Source organism: Perognathus longimembris, chromosome 13 (assembly GCF_023159225.1).
Source record: "Perognathus longimembris pacificus isolate PPM17 chromosome 13, ASM2315922v1, whole genome shotgun sequence".
Lineage (NCBI taxonomy): Eukaryota > Metazoa > Chordata > Mammalia > Rodentia > Heteromyidae > Perognathus > Perognathus longimembris.
This window is the reverse complement of record NC_063173.1, coordinates 14,360,340-14,386,005: the sequence shown is the minus strand read 5'-3', so window position 1 is coordinate 14,386,005 and position 25,666 is coordinate 14,360,340. Positions and strand designations below refer to the sequence as shown.

Genomic DNA, 25,666 nt, shown 5'->3' with positions numbered 1-25,666 from the left:
CTGGATCTTCGATTTCTTTCTTTCTTTCTTTCTTTCTTTCTTTCTTTCTTTCTTTCTTTCTTTCTTTCTTTTTTTCTTCCTTTCCTTCTTTTTTGCCTTTCTGTGAACATCTTCTTCATTCTTAAGCAAAATTCCTATAATTTCTTCCCCAAGTTGATATCTCTCCTGCAGGTGGCAGGTCACCGTATGCCCTCCAGAAGCTTATAGTACAATAAAGCGAGGTGGGTAATTACATATGAGGTAATTACACAGGGACAGTATTGCCAGTACTGATAAATGTTGTTAGGTAAATGTACAGATGGCTTATTCTTATGGTATCAGGACAGTTCCCAACTGAACTAGGCTCTGTAGGATGAACAGGAGTTAGGTATACAGATAGGAGAGTGAAGAACATTACAGACAGAGGGTATAAAGTTTGGACACGTGTAGACAAAAATTATGGTGGCTTTTTTTTAAAGGCAGGGAGGAATAGTGGCCAAAAGATAAGGCTAAATGATGGGTAGAAGCAGTTTAGGGAGGGCTTTGTCAGCCACATAATAAAGCTCAGATTTTACCCACAAATAATTGGGAAACTGAAGTGTTTTGCACAGATAAAGGATGATATCAGATTGTTTCTGGAAAGTTTCTTAGAAGAAACACCTGTGGTCCTCCATTTTTTAAAACTATTTTTTAATAGCTGTTATGTCTTCATTTTACCCCTCTTTTTATTTGTTCCTGGCCTCTTTTATAGGCTCCACTACCCATTCTAAGTTTGTCTTTTAAAAAGACTCTGTTCTACGCCCCCCCCTTTTTTTTCTATTTTCTTGACTCCTGGACAGTCTTGGTCACCCACAGGATATCCTTTGCCATTTAGAGCTCTCTGAGAACTCTCCCTGAGCTGTGGTTATCCACGTGACTAACTGTACACTATAGGTCACTACTGGGATATCCCAGAGTCCTCTTCAGCACATTGGATCTGTAACTGAGCTTATTCCTTCTCTTCTTTCTCCTACTCTGCATCCTGTCATCTCTCTCTGTCCTTTCAGTCCCAAACTTAAAACTAGTATTTATTATCATTGCATAACATTGTGGAAATGAAAATAAAATTCTCTGATGCACATTTCTCTGTGACTGGTTTGACCAATAGATAGAGTAAGAGTGATGTTGTGTGGCATCTGAGGTTAGATCATCAAAGTCCATTCTGCTTACTTCTGGCACTCTTGGAATTCTTGTTTTCCAGTAGCTCTCTCTCAGGAGGTTCTCCCTGGAAACCTTGCCACCACAATGCAGGCTCTGTTTGACTTCAGTCTTTGCGTTGCCACAGCCCAGACACGATAAATGTGGTTCCATATGATTCTAGCCTCTAGCCTCAAACCATACAGAGACATCTGAGTTTCCTAGATGAGGCTCCGGAAATCATGAACCAGACAAACTATTCTTGTCATATCTTACTGGAATTCTCAGAAAATGATAGCATAAGACAATGGCTACTAACTCCTTTGTACAACTATTTAAAGATATAAATATATAAATAAAAAAGAAAAGTAAAACAGCAATTGTTTTATGACACTAAGTTGAGGTGGTTTGTTACACACAGGCTATGGTTTGAATCTGAAATATCCTTCCAAAAGTTGTATGTTGAAGGCCTGGTGAACATATGATGGTGTTTTTTAAGAAGTGGTAGAATCCTCACTTGGTGGGGCCTAGTAGAAAGATGTTAGGTTTTTAGGGCATGTCCTTGAAGAGAAGGCATTAAGACCCTGGCCCCTTCCATTCTTACTCTCTGCTTCCTGAAGGGAACGGCTTTTCTGCCATGTACCTACTCCCTGCCATGACAGTCTGCCCCACAATAGGCTCAAAGACATTGGGGCCAAGTGGCTGTGGACTGAAACCTGTGAAATTCTGAGCCAAAAGAACCTTTTTTTCTTCTTTTTGTCTGTCTCAGGTGTTTTGTCACAACCATGGGATACTAACATACTTAGCATGGTAACTACACCCCGATAAATATATTGAAATGTAAGCATTTCCTAAGTAGGTAGCTTGATAAATTTTGACAAATGAACATGCCTGTGTAATTAGCACTCACACTGAGAAACAAAGCATTACCAGTCTCAGAAGCTCATACCCTTCCCCCTTCTAGTCAGTGTTTGCCTGACAATGTTTTACCCTGACTTCTAATAACACAGTTCAGTTTTGCCTGTTTTTGAATTCATATAAGCTACCCATGTTTAATACTTCTTTCCATTCATTTTCACCCAGTTATAGAACCTTGCTAATGTCTACATATCTACTTCTCTACATTCTTATCATCCTACTTAGGCCTCTTCAATGACCTTCAGCAATGATCCCTTACTAGCAATCTAACAATGTATAAAATTCTTTAAATCCCTTGTTCCAAGGATAAAATCTAAACCCCTTCCATGGCCTACAAAACTCTCTAGTACCTGACATCTGTTACTGTTTTCAGCTTCATCTGACCTTTCCTCTGTGTATTCCCTAGGCTCTGAACACAAACTGTACTGACTGCAGTGTGTAGAGCACCCTGTACCTGCTATCAGTTCTATTTTGCCTTTATATATGTTAATCCTTTGGGCTGCCACTTAACATTTCTCTTTTTTCTTTTACAATGCTTTTTATTTTGACCTCATTCTAGACTTAAAGTTGCAAAAGTAATACCCTTACCCATATTCTCCCAATGCCATCATCTTATATAACCCTAGAGAAAAAAACAAGAATCAAACTACAGACTTTATCTGAAATTTCCATTTAAGTTTATGTCAGCATCTGATTTAGACCAGACAGCATCTCCTGACAGTCTTCCCTAAGGGCGGTGACCCTTCCCCGTATCCCTGGGCACACAAATCATGCTAAGTGCTGATGTGACTTAGCTTCTCCTACTATAGATTTTACTGCACTGTGTTGTAATTGCCAGTGTCTGGTTTAAAGTCTGAGGCTCTGTAGGCGAAGGCCGGTTCTAATTGATCTGGAATTTAGACTTGTCATATAGGCACTTACTTAATCCTTGATTAAAACAGCACCCAAGGGGTACAGAGCTGTTGGAGGTAGAAGGGAAGCTGTGCACGTAGGTAGGGCAAATGAACTAGTGCCCTTGCAGTTCTCTCTAGAGTCCGCTTTTCCACAAGCCCTGCCCACCTGCTGACTCCGCCCCACGACCTACCCCTTCAGGGCAGCCACGCCCACTGCAGTCTGCTCCTCCACACCCCCCCCCAGGCACCGCCCAGGGCTCGTGGGACCGCCCCTTGCCCCGGACCCCATCCCTCTCCGAAGCCCCGCCTTCCTGGTCTTTCCCGGCCACGGGAAGTCTCCTCCCTCTGCCCTCTGGTTCGACCTTTCCTGGCCAGGCTCCGCCCCCGCCCAGCGGGCCGCCTCCTCCCTAGAGGTCTGCTCCTACGACACCTCAAGAGTCCTTTTGGTGGGCGGGGTTTCCAGCGAGAAGGGGCGGGGCCTGGTGTGAGGGGGTGGGGAGAAGGAGGAGAGGCGGTATTCCTTCCTTGGAATGCCGTCGGGACCCCGCCCCGGCGCTCCGCCGTTGCTAGGTAACAAGCGTCGACGCTCGGGCTTTTGGCCCGGTTCAGCCAATGAGCGGGCACGCCATTGCCCAGTCGTGCGTCGCTGGGCGGTTACGTGTGGTGCGCGGGGGCGCGGGCTGCGTGTGGCGCGGGGCGGGGCGCGGCTGGTGCGCCTGAGGAGCGATGGCGGCGGCCTGAACTCACCTAGCACCGCCGGGACGACAGGCCTTTGGTCAGGGTCGGCGTTCTGGGTGTGAACGGTATGCGTGGGCCTCAAGGCCCGGAGAGACGTTTCAGGGCATGAAGGGCTGGGGAGTGGTGGCACCAGATTTGGTAACTACTGGTTGTGAGGGCGCGGGGTGCAGGGTTGGCAGGTGGTGAGGGTCCCTGAGTGTCTGAGGTAGGGGCGCGAGGTGAGAGCCAAGGAAGGGGTGAATGGATGAGTCGGAGACGCCCACGAGCCAAGTTGAAGGAAACTCGTGTGCAGGCTTTACATAGGGCCGGGGCTGTGGAGGGCAAGGGTGAGGGACAGTCCTGGGACAAGAGCTAGGGGGTGAGGCCTATGCGAAGAGGGGGAGGCTAGAAGGGCGAAAGGGGGTGGGGGGCTGTGGTGGGTAGAGGCGAATCGACGAGAGGAGTTGAAGGCGGGACCAGGGGGGAGATGAGGATCTGGGGTTGGTTTTGGGGCCTCCTTAGGTGGACTGCCTTGTCCATTGAAACCCATAGTTTTAGACCAAGTAGGACAGTGTGGGTCAAGTGTTGTGCATTAGGCTCCCCTGCTCTCGTGGACCATATATGCCTTTTTGGGGGTGAGGTGGGGTGGATTGGTGAGGGGAAGAAAGCATCAGGAGACTCAGTCATAAGCAGAATGATCATTGGAACCTCAGATCCTCAAATGCTTCCTTTTGACTGGAAAAAAAAAAAAGTGGGCCCTCATGAAGGTGGCCTCTCAAAATTCTTCCCCTGTTTTTAGCCATTGACTGTGTTTTTTCTCTCCACCTGCTTCTGGATACTTTATTCTACTGTGGCTCTTTTTCTGTAGTTATAGGTGTGTATTGGAATGATCACTTTCAATTGCTAATTCCACTGTTGTGGAAGTTATGTGGTTTGTTATATACAGCACTATGTTTAGGCTCCCAAACAACATTGCCCACTCTCCTTTTCTTTCCGGAGTAAATTTATTTACAATAAACTGCTCCTATCTAAAGTGTACATTTGATGAGTTTTGACATATATACATATTTGTGAAACCACCTCCAAAAGTTTTCTCCTATTCCTTGCAATTCACCTCTCCTACTATACCCTGTAATTGAGTTCACTTAATTAATATTTTACAAGTCCCCTCCTCCACCAACCTACACACACAGGTTGTAAATTTGGGGAGGTTGGATTGTCACTCAGTGATAATGGTCACTTTCATACCAGTAAATTTTCCTTTCTACTGACAGCCTGCCATGGAGCTGAGGCATCTTGATTCTCTCTCTAATCTACTCAGACTATTCTCTGCCTCTGTCCTCATTCTGTTCTAGAGTCTCAGCCAGGTTCATAAGGACTTATTCTGTCCTGTGGTAGATTTTCATTGCTGCTGTAGAGAAGCCAGACAGATCTTCACATTGGTAGAACCCTTGGCATCCTGAACTCTTGGCATCAGAACTCTGTAGAATCTATGTGTATAATACAGGGCCTATAAGTGGTTTCTAAACACTGGGCCAAGGGCCAATTTATGATAGTTTTCATTCATACAAGGTAGGAAGCAGAGCAATAAAGACAGCATAGTGAGTTATTAAAAAAATAAGTTATTTCATACTGAAATTATCTTTCCTATTTTTTTATGTGACAGTACTGTTTCATTAATAGTGACAACAAATGTTAAGTTTTTTTGCCAGTCCTGGAGCTTGAACTCAGGGCCTGAGCACTGTCCCTGGCTTCATTTTGCTCAAGCATTCTACCACGTGAGCCACAATGCCACTTCCGGCTTTTTCTATGTATGTGGTGCTAAGGAATCAAACCCAGGGCTTCATGTATATGAGGTGAGCACTTTACCACTAGGCCATATTCCCAGCCCCAGATGTTAACTTTTTTAAAAATAGGTTTTTTTTAACTAAAACAAAATGAACAACCCTCTTTTTAATTAAACAGTTATTTCTACTGGTTCATAAAATCCTGAAATTTAGATTGATGGTGATGCGATTGTTTCAAATGGAGAAAGCCTGCAGTTCTGCCATAATTCTGTATAGCTTCTGAAATCTGTTCAGCATTCATGCTTTTATAGTAATTATTTGCTGTTTAATCAATTTCATGTTTTCCAAAGCATGACTGGATTTTCATTGATACATTTTGAAGTAGGCAGAGCAGGAATTCTTTATAGATGAAGAGTCATATTCAGAAGCTAGAGGTTATGTAGGGATAGAGTGGCAAACTAAACTCATGTAATTTGCTTTCCTCAGATTATCAGTGATTTATGGGAGGAAGATTTGTAAGGAAAGGAGCAAAGGCTTGTGATGTATAGAAAGGGTTGTGATGTTACAGAACATCTTATTCCAACAAAACTTTTTTTTATGATATGTAATTGTTTTGTGAATTAAAGAAACATATGGGCATCATAGGGATGGAGTTATGTTTAATACAATGACATGGTAGCAGGTATACACAGTAACTTGATTGCATCATGATCGTGGTAGGATGTTAAGCCACATGTTAGAGAGCTCTAGAAACTATCCACATTCTTGGCTCTACTGGGGAAGGAAATGGATTTGGTAAGCTTATTGTTGCCATACTAAATTCATTGAAATAATAGTGCATTAATTAAAATGGATTTTTATGTGTGGCTTATAGCCTAGTTGTAGGTTTGAGAGGATGAAATATAGATGAAGATGAAGATGTAGAGATAGAAACATGTTTAGGGTGCTATGTGTAACCATTCTATCTGCTGTGTGGTAGGCACTATGTTTAAGTGTTAGGAGAATATATTCATTCATGTATCCATTTAGCAAGTATTTCTTTTTCATAGAGTCAGTCCTTGTGATACATTTTATAGAATAAACAGATAAATAAGGAAAGATTCTAAGAAGTCTCAGAGTTCTCAGTTTAGTTGGGAGAGATTGACATGTGAAAAGAGTTAAAATTTAGAGGGAAACAATGTGAAATACTTATCATAATGAGGCTACTACTTCTCTGCATCTAGTTTTAGTTTCTCTTAATGTTCCAGAAATGTCCGCATACAATAATCTATATATCACCACAGGTATCTCAAAATTATCATGTCTAAAACATATGCATTGTTTTTGTCCAGAAAACCTGTGTTTGCACTCTTGTGCCCAGACTCAGTTCAGGCAAGGACTTCAGGGTCATTTTCCATTCTTTCTGCACCTTTGTGTGAATTCAGTCAGTAAAATCTTAATACATTCTCCTCTCTAGTTTCTGTTTATCTCTATTTCTACGTCTTCAACATTAAAGCTTTAGCTTAGTTCCTTCACAGCTCTCATCTGATTTCTTATTTAAATAGTCTTCCTGCTTCAAAACTTGATCTTCCTTAGATCATTCCTAGAATGATCTTTCTAAAAATACAAATCTGATCATGGAACGTCTGCTTAAAAACTTTGGCTCTTTGTATGCCATAGGACAATATCCAAATTCCTTAATATGGCCTCATTTGGCCTTGGCTCACCTCTTCAGCCTCATCTGCAACTCCCTACTCTGCCTGCATAGTTCCCTAACAAACATGTAACTTTTTTGAGCCTTGATATCTTTCAATAGCTGCTTCCTGTACTTGGAATGGCTTTTCTTTGCCCAGTGAACTTTCCTTATCCGTTAGGATCAGTTTCATTTTTGTCACCCTCCAACAGCAGAGGTAGAGCTAAACCATGTGTCACATATAGGAATCACTGTTTAAAAGGCAGTCACTGTGTGTTACTAAGGTTCACTTTGGGAGTCCACTCAGATAAGGAGATGCCTGTGAGAAGCAGAGGTGATTTGAGAGGAGGAGAGAGGATACGTTGTGACCATATCTGGATACAGCAGAGAAGATGTATGTGAACTGAGCTCTAGATTGGTAGGCAGTTAAGTGTTTTTTTTTTTTCTCTTTTTCATGCCTTTGAGATTTAATCAGGTATTTAATCAGGTATTTCTACTTTCATTTTTAAAAGTAACACCCCATTTGTTCCTCTTATGTCAATAATCAGTCTTTTTGCCTACTGAGAGCCAGTGTAGGGAGAGGTAAACCTCAGGACTTTACTCCTAGGTTTTTGAAAGGTCATTTTGGTCTCTCACTTCCTGATAAAGATATAGCAAGTATGTGGCTGCCACTCCTCCTTCTTTTTGCCTCTCCCAGGGCAAAGGTTTCTAAGTGAGGCTGAGCCATTTCCTGCCTTGTGTCATCTGCAGTTCTGAGGTTGGTTGACACCTTTGCTGTGTGTGCCTGTAAAGGTGAGTGCTTGGCCATGGCTATTTGTGGATCTGAGATCAGCTTCGTCTCCTTTTTGCCCTGTGGTTGAGCCTGAAGGTAAATCTGGAAAGGGAGAGGAAGGAATCTATTTTATTTTGGGGAATTTGTTAAGGGAAGAAAGAAAAGAGGGTAGTGCCTCTGCCCTTTTTCTTTGTCTTGTTCGAATCTTTGCCAGGAAGGCTACATGCAAGGTATGGCCTTTTATATTTTTAAGTAAATAAATACAACTTAAGTTAAATACTGACTTTTGGATTCTTCGGTGAGGATTCCAGTATAGCTCTTCTCTTAGAGGCCTACAGTAAAACCATCTTCTTTCCCGGGAGGTGATAAGTAAAGGTCCTAGGGGCCAGTTTTTCTGGGATCTGTAAGCAGTGTTCTTTGATGGTTAAGTGGTGGAACAGTAGTAAGGCACCCCAGGTATACTGCAAGGGAGAAACAATTTGTTAATATTTGGAGGAAGTTTAGTTTTGGACATGCGAAGGCCTTATTTTACTGGGATTGGATGCTTGGCCCTTCTTTACTAGTGTGAGGTAGACAGACACATCAGAACAGGTTAGATCTCTCAGAAACATAGTTAACAGAGCTTTGGAGTTAACAGCACTTGGAGTGCTGCATAGTTATTTAATTCTTAAAAATGAGTAATTACTTAATTGGAAATTTATTCATGAGAAAACTAAGGTTCAGATCTGTGAAGTGATTTATTTATAGTCACAGAGCTAGAAGACAGTGAACTGAGGTTTAAACCTTTGAGGGATTCCAGCGCTTAAGCTTTACCTACTTCTTTGTGTTATTCTTCTTTGACTCCATGATTCCTATTTGTTTTCAGTTCTCAAGGGAGGTATGATGGAGAAAGTACTCTGCAAACAGTAATATTCCTGTATCAGTCAAGCTCCATGCTGGTGGTAGGTGGCCCAAGCTGGCTTTGAGAAGAATTTAAACTCTTTATGAAATTTGATTATATATTTACAAAGTTATGGGAAAGTTTTAAATGAACCAGCAAGGAATATATAGTGTAGTGTGCATAATATCCGATAATGGGTATAGATAGTATCCCAGGTCTAATAGCAGTAAGAGGGGCAAGTAATAGGGAAAGTTATTAGCACTTAACCTTTTTTTTTTTTTTTTGCCAGTATGCTCAAGGCTAGCACTCTGCCACTTGAGCCACAGCACCACTTATGGCCATTTTTTATATATGTGGTGCTGGAGAATGGAACCCAGGGCTTCATGTATACGAGGCAAGCACTCTTGCCACTAGGCCATATTCCCAGCCCAGCACTTAACCTTTGACTTTTCCTTCCTCAGTCTATGCCTTCTTGGAACCTTTTGTACTTGGGAATGTGGCTAAGTTCCTATTTCAGTGCATCCTTGCTGGTGATAGCTACTGTTCTCTTTATGATCATGTTTGATAGTGGATAGGAAAGCATGTGTGAAAGACTAAGCATCCATTCTGTGGCTCTTCTGTTTTCTCACCTCCTTACATCTCCTCCACTGTTACTCTTCTGGGTGAGTGGCAGAGGGAAGGCAGGCTAGAGAAATGGTAGTAGATGTAAACTTCCCTCTATCTTGCTCTTACATTTATTTCAATTTGCATCCGTCCTTTATTATTGTTGTCCTACTTTCTCAAAGATGGTGGATACCTCTTTGCTCTCAGATTAATCCTTATACTTTCATTTTCTGTCAGTTATCTTAGTCTTATTTATCTGTTGAGGCTCATTTTATTACTTGACAGAAACCCTCCAAGCTTTCCATACAAAAACAAATCAAAAACAGGAAAACTCTTGACCTCATTCTGGTTTCTTTAAGCTATTTATCCTTCCTCATATCACTGGATTTCCTGAAGTACTGATTGTATTTGGTTTACTTTTTAGCCAATTATTTTCCTAAGTGTATCCCAAACTTTTTATTTTCTTTTTGGAACTGGGATTTGAATTCAGTGCCTTGTGCTTATTAGGCTGGCATTATACTACTGAGCCATGCTTTCAGCACCTGTTACTTTTTTAAAAATTTTTCATAAGAAGCTTTTGAAAAGACTTAAAAAAATGGTACATTGTCATCTCTCTGTGTCACCTTTTTTTTCTTTCTGGCCTTTTTTTAAAGGCACATCTAGTCTTGTCAATTCCTTGTTTAAAAATCTCCTTGTCTCTAGGATATCTATAGATAAAATCCAAGTTCCTTAGTATTCTTTAGTATATGCACTTGTGTTTCTAGCTTCCATCTTTACCCACCATTTCACTGTCGAGTCTCTTCTCTAGATAATGATTGTCACACTGAACCTGCAATTGTTTTTCAAGTCACACCCTTTCCCAGTGCCATATTTTTTGTTTGTACTGCGCTAATGCGAAGAAAGTCTTCCCCTTTGCTATCTCCGTAACCAGTATGGCAGGGGGTTCTTCTGTAGTCTCTCACAGTATCCGGGCAGAGCCAGTTGCTGACTATGACTTTTATAAATATTTCTATTTATAAAGTTTGTGGGAGTTTATGTTTATATGCCTGTCCCCAGCTTTTTTTTCTTTTCCTTTAAAATTCGTCTCTTTCTACTTAACAGTGCCTGGTACTTTGTCAGTATGGATAGACTTTGAGTTAATCACTAAGTTCTGCTTGCTCTTTTAGACAGTCCTTCCCAGAGTGTCACCTGTACTACATATTTTCTTCAGCAGTTTTTTTTTTCTTCCCTAAATCTTCCTGTAGTTGTGATTTGGTAGTTGTGAGAGGCTATCTGGACTAAAAGGGGTATTAGGAAAAACTTTACTACTGGTGTCAGTTTTCTGGGTTCCTTCATCCTGTTTGGAGTATAAAGAGGAAGGACAACTGAACTACATGATTCCTGTGAAGGTTTTATGTTCTTGAGAGACAATACTGTTAAAGAGATGGTAGGTGCGATAGAGAAGGAACTCTGGGCAGGTCTGGGGCAATGGGTAGTTTTTGTTTGTCCGTTCATCAAAACATTGAACAAATACTTATTGAGTCCCTAGATATTGCTCTAAGTACTGGGAATACAATAGTAAATTAGAGAGAAACACTCTCTTTAGCAATATATATATATATATTTTTTTAGTGGAGAAGGTAGATAAGTGAACAAATAGTTTTAGGTGGTGGAAACTGTTAAAGTAGGATTAGGAAGTGAGAGTGAAGGTGGGAAGATGAGTTGTGAAGATAAAATTGTTAAGCCTAGTCTCTGGAGAGATGTTGCATAAAAAGGACCGAGCAGTGAGAACAATGAGGAGAATAGGACAACTTTCCTGGCAGAGGGAACAAAAAGTGCTAAGGAAGAACTGTGTGACTTTGTGACTAAGTGTGTGTGAGAAGGATAGGTGCTCCTAGAGATCAATTACACAGGTTCCTGCTGGCCACGGTAGGGAATTGAGATTCTTACTAGTGTGGTAGTAATTCACTAGAGGGTGTTCAGCAGAGAAGAGATGAAATGTAATTTAAGTTAACATATATTCTGAATTCTGCGTGGAGAATAAACTTTCAGGAGGGTAAGAATGGAAGCTCATGTACCTGTAATCCCATTACTTCAGAGGCTAAGCTGGAGAATCATGACTGTGATTATGTTGTGAGATCCTTTTCCAAACAACAAAGATAACAACAAAAAAAAAATTACTTAAAACAAAAGTGGAAGTGTAGAGACCAGATTGGAAGCTATTGCAGTTGATCAGATTGGCATTTTAAAAATTATTTTTGCCTCTTTTTTTTTTTTTTTTTTAAAGACAGATCTTACTGTGTAACCAGGCTGGCCTCAAACTCTCAATGTAACCCAACCTGGCCTTGAACTTTAAATCTTCCTGTCTCTCCTTTTGCAATGTTGGTACTTGTTTTAAGGGTAGTGATAACAAGATCTGCTGATGAACTGGACTTTCTAAGATGCGGGGTTGTGGGGGGGCGGATCAGGTGTTTCGTTTTAGATGTGTAACATCCAGGGGCTGGCTGTTTCTGTGAATCTGTGTGAAAGTATGTGGAGTTTTCAGTCAAATAGTAGGACTGAGTTTTTCCACTAGGGTGTCGGGAGAGGTAAGCTTCTGTTTCTCCTTTCCATTCTTTCTTTTTGAATTAGATTTGCAAGTCTGGACTGGGCAGTGATCCCTGGGCTTGCTACTCTAGTCTGGTACAATCTCTGGCTCCATGGACAACTACTGGCTCCTACAGACCGGATGAAGCAGACTGGAGACACAAGTGGAGAAAGCCTCCAGCTGGCATATCCTCGAAGGATAGCCCTCTGGCTGCTGGCCCTGCCCAGCCTGCCTCATGGAGAGGATGAACTGGCTGAGCAGACTGGCTTCCCGGGGCCCTGGCCACCGTGTACCTCAAGGGGCCAGTCTGCAGACCCCTGTCATGGCTGACCCTGAGACCTGCCTCATGGTCTTTAAGAATCACTGGTCTCAGGTAGGTACTGTATGCTAAAATGTCCGGTCCACTGGCTACCTGTGTAATCCTAACTTTCCAGGTTCTGTGTTTTGACCATTTCAGGTAGTCACTTAGATTCCTCCCATCTTCTGTTTTTGTTTTTCTTATAGGTGGTAAGAATCCTGGAGCGACAGGGCCCTCGGGCAGCTCCTGGAGGTTCCGACGATCTCAGTGCTGTGCGCAACCATACTTATCAAATGTTAACTCTGCTGGCAGAGGATCGCCCCGTCTCTTCTTCAGCTCCTACTGGCCCTGGGCCCCTGCTGGAGTTTGCTCTGCGCGAGGATCTGCTGACCCGTGTGTTGGCCTGGCAGCTGCAGTGGGATGAGCTGGGGGATGGGGTCGAGGAACGGCGGGCTGAGCAACTGAAACTCTTTGAGATGCTAGTGAGCGAGGCTCGCCAGCCCCTGTTGCGGCATGGTCCAGTTCGTGAGGCTCTGCTCACCCTGTTGGATGCCTGTGGCCGCCCTGTGCCTAGTAGCCCAGCACTGGATGAAAGCCTGGTGTTACTTCTCAGCCAGCTGTGTGTTTGTGTGGCCCGGGAGCCTTCATTGCTCGAGTTCTTCCTGCAGCCACCTCCTGAGCCTGGAGCTGCTCCACGTCTTCTCCTCTTTTCTCGTCTTGTCCCTTTTGTCCATCGAGAGGGCAGCCTGGGCCAACAGGCGCGTGATGCCCTACTGTTGCTTATGGCTCTATCAGCTGGAAGCCCTACTGTGGGTCGCTACATCGCAGATCACTCTTACTTCTGCCCGGTTAGCATACCCTAGGATGGAGGGGAGGGTATGGCAGGTGGACATTGTCAGTACTTCCTTATGCAGGACATGTGGAAAGGTGAGGTATCAAGGCCATTCCTTCAGAACTTCATCCTCTAGATTTGAGAGCAGCTTCCTGGAATGGGGATGATACATGGGCCTAGATGATAGGGCAGGTACTAAGGTTCTGTTTGAACTAGTGTTCCAGATGAGGTTCTAGCACACTGAGTATCTTAATAGCTGCTTTGATAGTATCAAATCTCTCGACTCTTAGCTCCGTCCCACTCTTTATGTTGTCTGAGCCTCTGGTGATCTTCCTCAGGTGCTGGCCACAGGGCTAAGTGCCCTGTATTCTTCACTGCCCCGAAAGATTGAGGTTCCAGGGGACGACTGGCACTGCCTCCGACGGGAAGACTGGCTAGGAGTGCCAGCCCTTGCACTCTTCATGAGCTCCCTAGAGTTCTGCAATGCAGTTATTCAGGTAGGATGGGGGTTTCTAGGAGGTATGACCCTTGATCATTTCTGGAAAGAGAAGTGAAAGAGGGTACATTTCTTGGAGTTGTGGTATCTAGTGGACGGGATATCTGTCTGTGTTAAACCATTTTACTCCCGTCTAGACAATGGTTTCATAATCCCCTTTCTTCTCTTTCACATTGGTACAGGTGGCTCACCCCCTGGTGCAGAAGCAGCTGGTTGATTATATCCATAATGGGTTCCTGGTGCCTGTCATGGGTCCTGCTCTGCACAAGGTGAGGGATAAAGGTGGCAAAGCATATTAGGAACTAGAGTACAGATGGTGATTTCAGTGAAAGGACCAATCTGGGAGGCAGTCGGTGGGGTACTCCCTTTTTTCCTGCCTGTCCCTTGTTATTCCTTAGAATTGAGGGAAAATGACTCAGTGGGTGTGTAGGGAAGCCCTAAGTTTCTACACTTTCCCTTCCCTTCATCCAGACCTCAGTGGAGGAGATGATCGCCAGCACCGCCTATCTGGAACTTTTCCTAAGGAGTATCTCAGAGCCTGCCTTGCTCCGCACCTTCCTGCGATTCCTGTTGTTACACCGGCATGACACCCACACCATCCTTGACACTCTGGTTGCCCGTATTGGCAGCAACTCCCGGGTATGGCTCTTACCTCTGTCCTGGCTTACCTGAGTGAGCCATCTCTCTCTGACTTCTGCTTTTGGAGGATGTTCCTGCCCTTCTTTGCTTTTTTCTCTCTAACAGTCATTTCAAAATTAGGTGGTATTTTTCTAGCATTGAAATTTTGACCATTTGGGTGTGGGACTTAAACATATTCCCCTATTTTTATAGAACACAGTGATCCTTTCTAGGTGACTGATGACTTTGTTTACTTTGGCTATAGGATTTGCACTTGTGAAATGCTTGAAATATAACATTGCCCTGAGGTTCTCTTAAGCTGTTTATCACTCTGTGGCCTCCTTTGGGTGACCTGAGATTTAAGTTTTGTGTCTTTGTGAGGTGATCCAGCTGTTCCTAATGTGCTTGCTTTTTTACCTTTTGGATTTGCTGCATTTGAACGGTATCTGGAAGCACATGTGAACCTACTTCTCTGCTTACATTCCTTTCTCTTACATGTGACCTTCTGTTTGCTAGTACTGGGGTATAATGATACGCTAATCATTATTAATCCCTGGAGATTACTTTATGGATAAGGTAGACAAGCGAACATGTTAATAAAATAATTGAAAATTGTGGCTGAGTATCTTGGTTGGGAGCAGAGCTGGCCCAGGTGGAAAAGTCTTGAGAATCTTCTCTTCCAATAACCAAAAAGCCAGAAGTAGAGGTGGTTAAGTAAGACCTTTGAGGATGTGGCATTGGGTTGAGACATACAGGTTATGTGTAGTTAACAATAACAAGCGGAAGAAGAATCTAGGCAGAAGGAACAGCATGCAAGAGACAGAAAATAGGGCAATGGCTTAATGTATTTTAGAAAATGAAAAACTGGAAGTATTGTGAGCAAGGGAGAAATGGGGTAAGATGAAGGTTGAGAGATAGGTAAGATTCAGGATGTACATATAGACTGGTGTACCAGGGTAAGATGTTTAAATTGTAACCAATAGGAACATATATAAAGTAGAAGAAACTAGTTTTGAGGTAATAAAGATCCAAAGGCTTTCTAGAATAAAGTTTTAGGTTAGCTGTATACTTTAAGGAATGTATTTAAGCTCTGAAGCCACTTTTTTTTACTTCCTTTATTACAAATAGTTGAAGTTTCCTAAATCTTTGTGTTTAAAACAGAAGTTCTTCAATTATTAAGAGCTCTGGAGAAGTCAGGTATAGTGGCCCATGCCTGTAATCCCAGCACTGAGAAGGCTAAATTGTAGGAAGATTGAGAGTTTGAAGCCAGCCTGGGCTACATAATGAGATTGTGTTTAAAGACAAAATGAAAAAAACAAACAACAGTTGTGCAAAACTATTTTAGAATTAAGGTACCTACTAGTGAGTTTCTGAATCACTATGTTTTAAAGAATCATAATGTAAAACTGTCTAGGATTAGACCCAGGGTATACTCAGATTTATCTATTGAACTTTGAGGAGGACAATAACAGCAGATTCTAATCATATTCTTGAATTATGTTGTCTTTGTGGCCGAGATCATGTATATATTTTTTTCATGTATATTTTTTAAATGTTCCTCAAAGTATTCATGATACATGCGCTTGGTTAATTGGCATAAACCTCTAGGGAATGGATATCAAAAAAGTTTTCTCATCCTGAAATTAGGCTCCCATCTTATGCCTGTTTAGCCTCATAGAATGCTCTATTCATGTTTAGAAATATGATTCATTTCCTTCTTCAAGTTCATCCCCTACCACTTTGGGGATTTTTATCTGTTCTTTATCTTAATCATAGCCTAACTCCCTTCATTGCCTTTGGTCTTTAGCACTTCTTTTCTTCTTTTTTTTTGGTCTGAGACTAGGACTCAAACTTGGTATCTGCCACTTTCCCTCATTGGCTGGTACCTCCAATCCCCTTAGCGCTTATTTTTACTAGTCTCATTTGGTCCCTTCATTTTAGGAACCTTTCATGGGGAGTTTCTTCTTGGTTTCTAGCTCTTAGGTGAGGAATCAGATCTCTTGTGATGCTCATATGTTCCACTGTTGGGTCTTTTAATCTTTTTTTTTTTTTTTTGCCAGTCCTGGGCCTTGGACTCAGGGCCTGAGCACTGTCCCTGGCTTCTTCTTGCTCAAGGCTAGCACTCTGCCGCTTGAGCCACAGCACCGCTTCTGGCAGTTTTCTGTATATGTGGTGCTGGGGAATCGAACCTAGGGCCTCGTGTATCCGAGGCAGGCACTCTTGCCACTAGGCCATATCCCCAGCCCTGGGTCTTTTAATCTTGATATTGGCCTGACTTGGTATATCTTTGAGAGTTTGTCTTTTGGGTCTTGAAAAGTGAGTCATTTTGGCTAACCTGTCTGTGGGTCTGATTTTCTATGAAAGTTTCCTATTGCTGTCATAACAAATTACCACAAACGTAGTGGATTAAAACAAATTTATTTTTTAATCTTATATTGTTATTATTTTAATAATAGAATTTGAATTCAGGGTTTTATGCTTGCTAGGCAAGTTCTCTACTACCTAAGCCATGCTTTCAGCCACTTTTTGCTTTAGTTATTTTTGTCTAAGTTCTTGTATTTTTCCTAGGGCTTGTTTTGGACTGTGACCCTCCTCCCTATGTCTCCCTTGTAGCTGGCTTTACCAATGTGTGCCACTATCATGGTTGAGATGGAACCTGTCTAACATTTGCCTGTGTTAGTCCTCCTGATTTCCTCCTGCTGAGTAGCTGGGAATAAAACCATGCACCACCATGCCGCTTTCAGATTTATTGTCATGTAGCTTTGGACTATATATTTGAATCAATTTCTTTGTAGTTGGGAAATTGAGATTTTCATTTTCTTGCTCTGAGTCATCCCCATCCTATAGAGTCAGCCAGATCTTGACTCTGGGCCTTTTCTTCCATCTTCAAAGCTAGCAATGGTGGGTCAAGTGTTGGTGGTATTTCAAGGTTCTCTTCTGTCTGAGTCTGTGCCTGCCTGCTGCTGTCTCTCTCTCTCTCTCTCTCTCTTTCTCTCTCTCTCTCTCAAATGGTTTCCATCTTTGAGTGCTGAGTATCAAACTCACAGTTACATCTGTGCTAGACAGACAAGCACCCACTTAGCCTCTCTTCATTCTTTTGACCCAGCTGTAGAAGTTTCTCTGCTTCTGATGACACGTTGTTTGACTTGATTTACCTAGAAAATAGGAGTTGATCTCCTTATCTTAAATTCCATAATCTTTTTTTCCCCCCAGTGTTGGGGATTGAATCCATGGCCTCATGCATCTACTACTTATATGCACCCTCCCAACAAAAAACAAAAACGAAAACAAAAAACACTACACCCACAAAGTGTCCCCCCTCCCCCTTGAATTTAGGGCTTGGGGCGCTGTCCTTGAGCTCTTTCACTCAGGTTAGTGCTCCACCACTTTGAGCCACAGTGCCACTTCCTGCTTTTTGGTTGTTAATTGGAGATAAGGCTCATGTACTTTTCCTTTTTCCATGGCTTTGAACCATTGATCCTCTGATTGCAGCCTCCTGAATTGCTAGGACTACAGGCATGAGCCACCCTACCTGGCTTACAAAGTCTGTATTTTAATCACATCTACAAAATCCCTTCTGCTGTGTAAGGTAAAATGTTTACAGGTTCTGAAAATGAGTATGTGGGCATTTTTGAAGGAAAAACTTTGCTACTTTTCGTTGAGTCAGTTTTTTCATTGCTAGTTAAAGCTGTCATTTATGATAAGCCTCTTGAAGATCTATGCTGTCTCCCACTCTGCGGTTGACTTAATTTTTTTTCTATAGTCACTTAACAATTAACACCTAAACTATACAGGTAGTACCCTAGACTGATACTTATTAGTTGTCTTGCGGGAGCTTAAAGTGTCTGACATCTTTGCCATAGGGAAGTACAGAGAAAATGCTGTTGGGATTCAGAGATGAGGAGCAGTTTACTTGTGTTCTTTTGGCATAGCCTTTTCTAAAACAAAAGGTTTTCACTGCTCTGGACCCACCTATTTTTTCCTCTTCCTGTCAGCTGCCCTTGAGTTTTTCTGAGACACTGGGGTTGGAGAGGTGACTCAGATTCCATACTCACAGCTCCACCCTCTTCCCAGTTGGGATTCTTCCAGGTTCCCTCAGGTTCCGTATTGGTAGGCATTTAGTGTGGTTATAGTCCTTGCTAACAGGCATTTGCTTGGTTATCATGATGCTGTTGTTTCCTGTTAGTCATTCCCTTAGTTACAGTCTTTTTTTCTTGGGGTCTCAATGGAACACTGCTGGCGTATCAGCAGAGAGATAAATAGAGCCAGATGTCTGCTGATATGTCTGTAGTCTATAGAAATCCATTGTGTCTGAAGCAGAGTTCATTTCTATCTGTGAATAGTGAAGACCACAAAGATATGTGATCACCTGGTTAGTAGCCTCAATGGTTTTTGTGTTCCTGGCCCTGCCTATATTTGTTCTAGAAGTGATTGGCTAGACATGGGGTTGGGTAAGGGGGTTTCCATTTACTAACCAGTTTGGAGGGAAAAGAGCTCTTATTTTGATTCTCTCTCTTCCCCTCAGCTTTGCATGGTCTCTTTGAGTCTCTTCAGGACCCTCCTGAACCTCAGTTGTGAGGATGTCTTACTGCAGCTGGTTCTCAGGTACCAGTGGGGCAGAGGCTCAGGGCCCTGTGCTTTGCTGGGGGGAGGGGGGATGGGCTTCATTGGGATTGTCTCTGAGTATCCTCTTGCAGCCTGGCTTGGCCATTTAGTTTCATTGGCTGGTTGTTCTAAGTATCGTCTTTCCTTCCTGATCCATCCCATGTCTTCTTTCTGTTGTCTTTCCCAGGTATCTTGTTCCATGTAACCATGTGATGCTGAGCCAGAAGCCAGCTGTGCGTGATGTGGATCTTTATGGACGAGCAGCCGACAAGTTTCTCTCCCTAATCCCACGCTGTTGTCGGCACCGTGCCCCTAGCCCACCTCGTCCAGAGCATGCCTCATGGGCACGAGGTGGGCCTAGCAGAGAGGCAGGGAAAAGGGAGGACATCACGGGTATGGCCTAGGTTCTGGAGGAGCCTAGCAAGAAGGCAGGGCTAGGGTGAGGGGAGGAAAGCTGTCATGATTGACATTTCTTCTTTGGGGAGATTGATGGGAAATTTGCAGGAAGGATCCTTAACCTTCCAAAAGAAACTTGGGGTGAACTTCTGGGAAAATCTGTTCCTCTTCATTTTAGGCCTACACTCTTCCATTTGCACTGTTTTATTTGGTTGTGGTCATGGAGAAAGTGGGGGAGAGTGTGGATTAGAAAGAAGTTAATTGGGAGGCTGGAGGGGCATCTATTTAAATATGTTCCAAGTTTCTGCCTCTTTATTGCCTTCTCTCTTAGTCTCTCTAGGTCTCATATCTCATCACTTGTGCCTCTGTCACCTGAATCACATTTGATTTTTTTCCCTCTCTGAAGGCCCTGGAAGCCCGAGTGTTGATTCCTCTTCTGTGGTGACAGTGCCTCGGCCCTCCACACCATCCCGTCTGGCTTTCTTCCTTCGGCAGCAGAGTCTGAGTGGCTCTGAGTCCCCAGGCCCAGTCCCTCGCTCACCAGGGCTTGCTGCATCCCCATCCTCTAGCCCTGGCCGACGGCCCTGCCCTACAGAGGAGCCTGGTGAGCTGGAAGATAATTACCTGGAGTATCTGCGTGAGGCGCGCCGTGGTGTGGACCGCTGTGTCCGAGCCTGCCGTACCTGGTCTGCCCCCTATGATGGCGAACGGCCTCCTCCTGAGCCTAATTCTCTTGGCTCCCGGACTAAGAAACGCAGCCTTTTGACTGAGGAGGACAGGGACAATGTGGGGAAAGGGGAGGAGGAAGAGCTGGGGAGTAGGGGCCTCACTGTGGTTGTGGGGGAGGGCCCTGGCCATCTACCTCCACCCCAGCTGAATGGTGTGCCAGGACCATGGCCTGAAGGGGCTAAGAAGGTTCGTCTGGTGCCACGACTGCCCTTGCAGGAGGGAACTGGGGAACTGCTAGAGGGCACCTCCGAGGGCATGGCAGGACTAGAGAGCTTTGGGCAAGAGCTCCAGGAGCTGGAAGTAGCATTGAGCAATGGTGGAGCTGGCTCTGAAGTCCCCCTTGAGCCTCCCCTACCTCTTGAGGAGGAGGAGGCCTATGAAAGCTTTACCTGTCCCCCTGAGCCCCCTGGCCCCTTCCTCAGCAGCCCTTTGCGGACTTTCAACCAGCTGCCAAGCCAGCCCTTCACTGGTAAGCTCCTCAGCCTAGGCCTTCTTTTTCATATTACTTGCATGTTCTTGATGTGTTTGTGATGATTTTCGAGACTTCTTGGCTATGTCATTTGTGTACTTGCCTAGCCCTCATCTACTTTGCTTGGGTCCCTTCCACATTCATATCATACCGTACTTGTGTCATCTGTGCTTGTGCTGGTTTGAGTATTGACTGAGCTATGTCTGTCTGTCCTGTATGCATGTTCCTCCTCTTTCCCCCTAGCATGGCCATTTCCTGGGATTTGTAATTGGCATCACACTCTTATCTATCTGAACCATATGGAAGACATGGTATCTTTCATTCTGTGTGAGAGGTACCTGTCTGTGTAATTCTTACCAGTATGTATGTCTAGGTATGGAATCTTTGGTCAGCTCTCTTATGGTCTAGTGTTAGCTCTGGTAATTTTCTTTTCTGCCTAGCTCCTCCTCTGCCTGTCCAAGAAAGGCCCAATTTCAACTCTCTCCCATCCACTGTCCTTGTACTTTCTTGGTTGCATGACTAACCAATAAAGCTTTTGAGATTTGTGATGAGTAGTAAAGACAGATCCAGAGAGGGTAAACTGTTGTTTTTTGTTCTTTTCTGAGGCTTGAACTCAGGGCCTTGTGTTCTTGCTTTTTCTTTTTGTTCAAGTCTGGCACACACTACCACTTAAACCTCACCTCAACTTCCATCTTTTCTCTGGTTAATTGAAGAGTCTCATGGCCATTTTTGCTTGGGCTGGTTTCAAACTGCAATCTGCAGATCTCAGCCTCCTGAGTAGCTAATATGACCATTGTGAGCTACTGGTGCCTGGAGGGGATAGTGTTTTGAAAGCAAATGATGAAACAGAAGCTCACCAGATGAGCCCTTTTGAGTTCTCCAGGATGTTCCTGGAGCTAGACCTATGAGATGTTGGACTAGCTCTTCTTTTTGTTTAGAGCCATGCTAGCCTTTCTCTTGCTCTAATCCACACCCCATGCATGGAAAAAACAACAAAAATAACTCTGGGAGGCACTGTAGCAGCTAAAGCCCAAACCATAGGCCTTTAGACATTCCTTAAGTTGGCATCCCATCTCTTGCTGTTGATTCCTGTAAATGACTTACTGTAATATGACACATTATGAGAGCTCAGCAAATGGTAGCTTTCCACTATCATTATCTAAGTTGGTCATAGTAGCCTCCATCTTCTAGTTGTTTATAGTCAGGTTTTTTTGAAAAAAAATTAATTTTATTGTCAAGGTGATGTACAGAGGGGTTACAGTTACATACATAAGATAGTACATTTCTTGTCAAACGTGTTACTCCACCCTCATTTTATCCTACCTACTGCCTCCCCCTGCCCCCACCCCCACCCCCCTCCTATCAAGTTTTCATGCCTTAATCAGTTTGTGGCTTGACTGGGCCTGTGAAGTACTGACTATCCTTGTAGTGGAGCTTCTCATTTGTACTGCTGTTCTTGCAGTCTATAGAAAATATCTTTTTCATTTATTTAGCTACAACTCTTTTCCTTTCTGGTCAATACCACTAGGAAGTGGCATGCGATTTTTACCACAGACTTGACATAGTAATTTAAGTTTTGTTATTTTTCTTCTTTGTAAACTCATATGAGGGTTTTGCATTGTCTCTTACAAGATACTGCCAGGAAATGAGAGGAAAGGGAATGACAAGATTATATGTTGTTACCTTAGGACCTTGTTAAGCTAGAGTTATTGTTGAGCTAGGCTAGTCATGGGCACATTGAACAGATGTTCTAAGAACTTTTTCAGAACTTATCACCTTTTGTTCCTCATTGTTCTCTCTCCATTTGTCAGTATATTCTCTTTCCTCCAGAAATCCCTGATCAGAAAGTCTGGTGGTTCTAGCGCTGGTGATATGTTTATTGAGGTCATTTCTCTGTAGATAATGCTGAGCTCTTCTCTTACCTTCTCTGTCACTGAAAAGTCTTACAAATAAGTTTATTGTGCCCTTGAGCCAAGCTACACTTTTACTATAGATTATATTCCACCTTCTTTCTTCTTGGTTCCTAAAAGACAGAGCTGATGTTTTTTCCGTGTCCTCAAAGATTTATCCCCTAACTTTAAAGTTTAAATAGAAACTGTCTTTTCATTATCTTTGCTACATTATTTTTTTCTTTCTTTCTGACCAAGTTTAATGTTATTCAGCTTTATGTGAAATGTGATTCTGTGTTTTGGTCCTAGTCACTATCTCTGTCTATTCATTCTTCTGGTATACCTAGCAAATACAACTTTTCAAAAATGAAGAATTGTGTAACTTTTGGTTATAATTCAAAACAAAATTGGCCAGATCATAGGCTAAATGTTTTACACTGATTTATATTGATCTTCTTAATTACCTTATGAGGTAGGTATATTTTGTTATTTTACCAAGTGGGAAACTAAAGGTTGGAGAGCTTTTGCTTATTCAGTAATATTACTAGAAAACTGAAATTGGAAGAGCCTAAGATCTTTATACATATTCAGCTTGAATGTGTATAAAGCTGACACCTGAACTCTTGTGAGTCTATTTGGTATCTGCCACATTATTTGCTCCAGAATAGGCAGCCATGAGATATTCAAACATACTCAGAGTCTGACATGTAATTTTCACCTGTGGGTGGTCTCTTGTTTCTGGGAGGACTGCGTGCGATGTGCATTGTGTTCAGGCCTTATATCCTTGTGCCCACCCCTCCCCAGGCCCCTTCATGGCTGTGCTCTTTGCCAAACTCGAGAACATGCTGCAGAACTCCGTCTATGTCAACTTCCTGCTGACGGGGCTGGTGGCCCAGCTGGCCTGTCACCCCCAGCCCCTGCTCCGCTCTTTCCTGCTCAACACCAACATGGTCTTCCAGCCCAGTGTCAAGTCCCTGCTGCAGGTGTGCGGTGCATGTATGCATGGGTGCGTCTAGGCTCCATGTTGGGCTCAGCCCGCAGCCGGGGTGACTGACCCTGGGTGGGCTGGGAGCAGAGCCATTGGGACCGGAAAGAAACGTGTCAGCCTAGAACCACCAGAAATGTCATGAGGTTGTGCTTCATAGGTGCTGGGCTCTGTGAAGAATAAGATTGAGAGCTTTGCGGCGTCCCAGGAGGACTTCCCAGCACTGCTATCTAAAGCCAAGAAGTACCTCATTGCCCGTGGCAAGTTGGACTGGGGTGAAGGTCCCACAGCAGGACCTGCCCCACGCCGCTCCGATTCCCTAGGTGAGGCTCATACACCATAAGAGTTATTGCTCAGCTGTAAAGACTCTGCTTAAGTTCCTATGGTCTAGTACTGTGGTTCTTTCTTCCTTTCGCAGTTCTAGCCCTGGGGTTACCAGAAAAGCCAGAAAATGCAAAGAAAGAGAAGACATAGTCTAAGCTCTTAAGCCCAGAGATGAGTGCATGAGATATGAGACACGGAAAGAAATTATTAAAGTATACTGAAATAAGGAATGTGAAATAGGAAGTCAGAGGGAGGGTAAATCAGAGGTTCCCAGAGAGGTGAAGACAGTACAATTAAGCCAGCAAGGATGAAAAAAAGTAGAGAGTGCTAGACTTCTGGTGGCTCAGTCCTGTAATCCTAGCTATTAGGCGAGGCAGGAGATCACAGTTTGAAGCTAGCTCAGGTGGAAAGTCCATGAAAATCTGTCCCCAAAATAAAAAACAGGGTTTGAGGGCATGCCTCAGGGGGTCACAGTGCCGGCCAAAGAGGCAAGCCAAGTGAGTGTGGCCCTGAGTTCAAACTCCAGTATTGCCAGAAAGAAAGGGGTAAGGGAAGAATGTAGGGTTAGGGAATCTACAGACATCTACTGACAGACATGAAGTGCTTATTGGGTTTTAAGAAGATAGATGTGAAAGGTTCTGAATGACAGGTTAATGGATCAGTATAGCATCTCTGTAGCCAGTATTAGAGGTAGAGAACATGTCATGATCTAGAGTCTAGCTAGTGGCAATAGGTCCGGTCAAGAAATATGCCTGAAAATTGGAGAGAGGACAGTGTTTTAGTAGCTCATTTGAGTCTAAGCTGACACAATATTGTCTGGCCACACCCAGTAGAAAGGAGGGATAGGACAGGGACAGATAAACAGTGAACTGGTAGTACAGAAAAGCAGATCTTAGACAGTATGGCAAAATCTTAGATCTTAGACAAAGGTCTTAGACAGTATGACAAAAAAAATGAAAGATCTTAGTATGACAAAAGGGAATAGTCCTGGCACTATGATTGTGCCCCTGTGAGTATTGAAGGAGCAGCACATGTGGATCCGAATGTTACAGATAGGTAGAGAAAGGTAGAAGTAGTTATATCAGTTGTGGACACTGATGGGAATATTACAGGCAGAGAAGTCTCTTGTGGTAGAGTAGTGATTGAAAGAGACTTCCTCAGGGTAAGAGGTATGGAGAAGGAAGGAATCATAGCTGGGAATGAAGTGGCTCCAGTTTCGACTGGTGAAAACAGGTTAACTGAGGTCTGGATAGAGTGGTAAAGGTTGGCCAGGCAGCATTTTGGTATCCACAAGAACATATTCCCTCACTTCAGCCATTTTCAGACAAGATGGGAAGTGACACTTGAGATTCCTTTCTGGTTCATCTTGTTTTTCCAGTCTCTCAGAACCCAAGTGGACAAGTCTAAGAACCTAGAGGGATGGGGGAATCTACTCACCTAGACTAAGGCAGATTCCCTGATGCCCAGCACCTTCTTGATACCCTTGTTTATTCCCAGTGAAGAGCCGGAGGCCATCCTTGGGGGAATTACTCCTGCGGCACGCACATAGTCCAACCAGGGCCCGACAGGCGGTACAGGTCCTTCAGCCTGGGCGAGACGGAGCAGGACTTGGACTAGGTGGGGGCTCCCCTGGGGCTTCAACCCCGGTTCTACTTCCCCGGAGTGGAGCTCCTGAGCGCCAAGGTGAGGCTCTGCGAGTCAAGAATGCTGTCTACTGTGCAGTCATTTTCCCTGAGTTTCTCAAGGAATTGGCTGCTATCTCCCAGGCCCATGCTGTCACGTCGCCTTTTTTGTTGGATACTTCAGAGGAGGGATCAAGCCCTCTCATCTCAGGCTCTGGGCCCCTCAATCCTTAATTTTCTTCCATGGACAATCAGGGCCATAGGTGGCTTGGGCCGAGGCCGGGTCACGGGCTCCTTTTAATGTTTGGAGGCAGTGGCAAATGGACTTTTTAATTTATTTCAGATGAATGTTTTATGGAGAACTTGTTGCAATATGTATAAAAGGGAAATCTCTATTCTGTGCTCATTCTTATTTCCCACCCTTTGTCTGTGGGGTGGGG

At 43.5% G+C, this 25,666-nt stretch overlaps 1 protein-coding gene across 6 annotated transcripts; it reads left to right on the top strand.

Annotated features, from left to right (window-relative positions):
- Positions 1-3,660: 3,660 nt before the first annotated feature.
- Positions 3,661-25,621, top strand: Fhip1b (FHF complex subunit HOOK interacting protein 1B). 6 transcript variants are annotated; one of them, XM_048359771.1, is made up of 14 exons: positions 3,675-3,769; positions 5,957-7,934; positions 11,668-11,705; positions 12,008-12,336; positions 12,468-13,109; positions 13,432-13,590; positions 13,772-13,858; positions 14,061-14,228; positions 18,733-18,812; positions 19,000-19,205; positions 19,615-20,406; positions 23,100-23,278; positions 23,441-23,603; positions 25,102-25,621. In XM_048359771.1, the coding sequence occupies exons 4-14, from the start codon at positions 12,199-12,201 to the stop codon at positions 25,458-25,460; spliced, it is 2,973 nt and encodes a 990-aa protein (XP_048215728.1). In that variant the 5' UTR covers positions 3,675-3,769; positions 5,957-7,934; positions 11,668-11,705; positions 12,008-12,198; the 3' UTR covers positions 25,461-25,621. The 6 variants fall into 6 exon arrangements, with proteins under 6 accessions (XP_048215727.1, XP_048215728.1, XP_048215732.1 ...); XM_048359775.1 differs by lacking the exon at positions 5,957-7,934 and having other exon boundaries at positions 3,678-3,769; XM_048359770.1 differs by lacking the exons at positions 5,957-7,934; positions 11,668-11,705 and having other exon boundaries at positions 3,661-3,769.
- Positions 25,622-25,666: the final 45 nt, after the last annotated feature.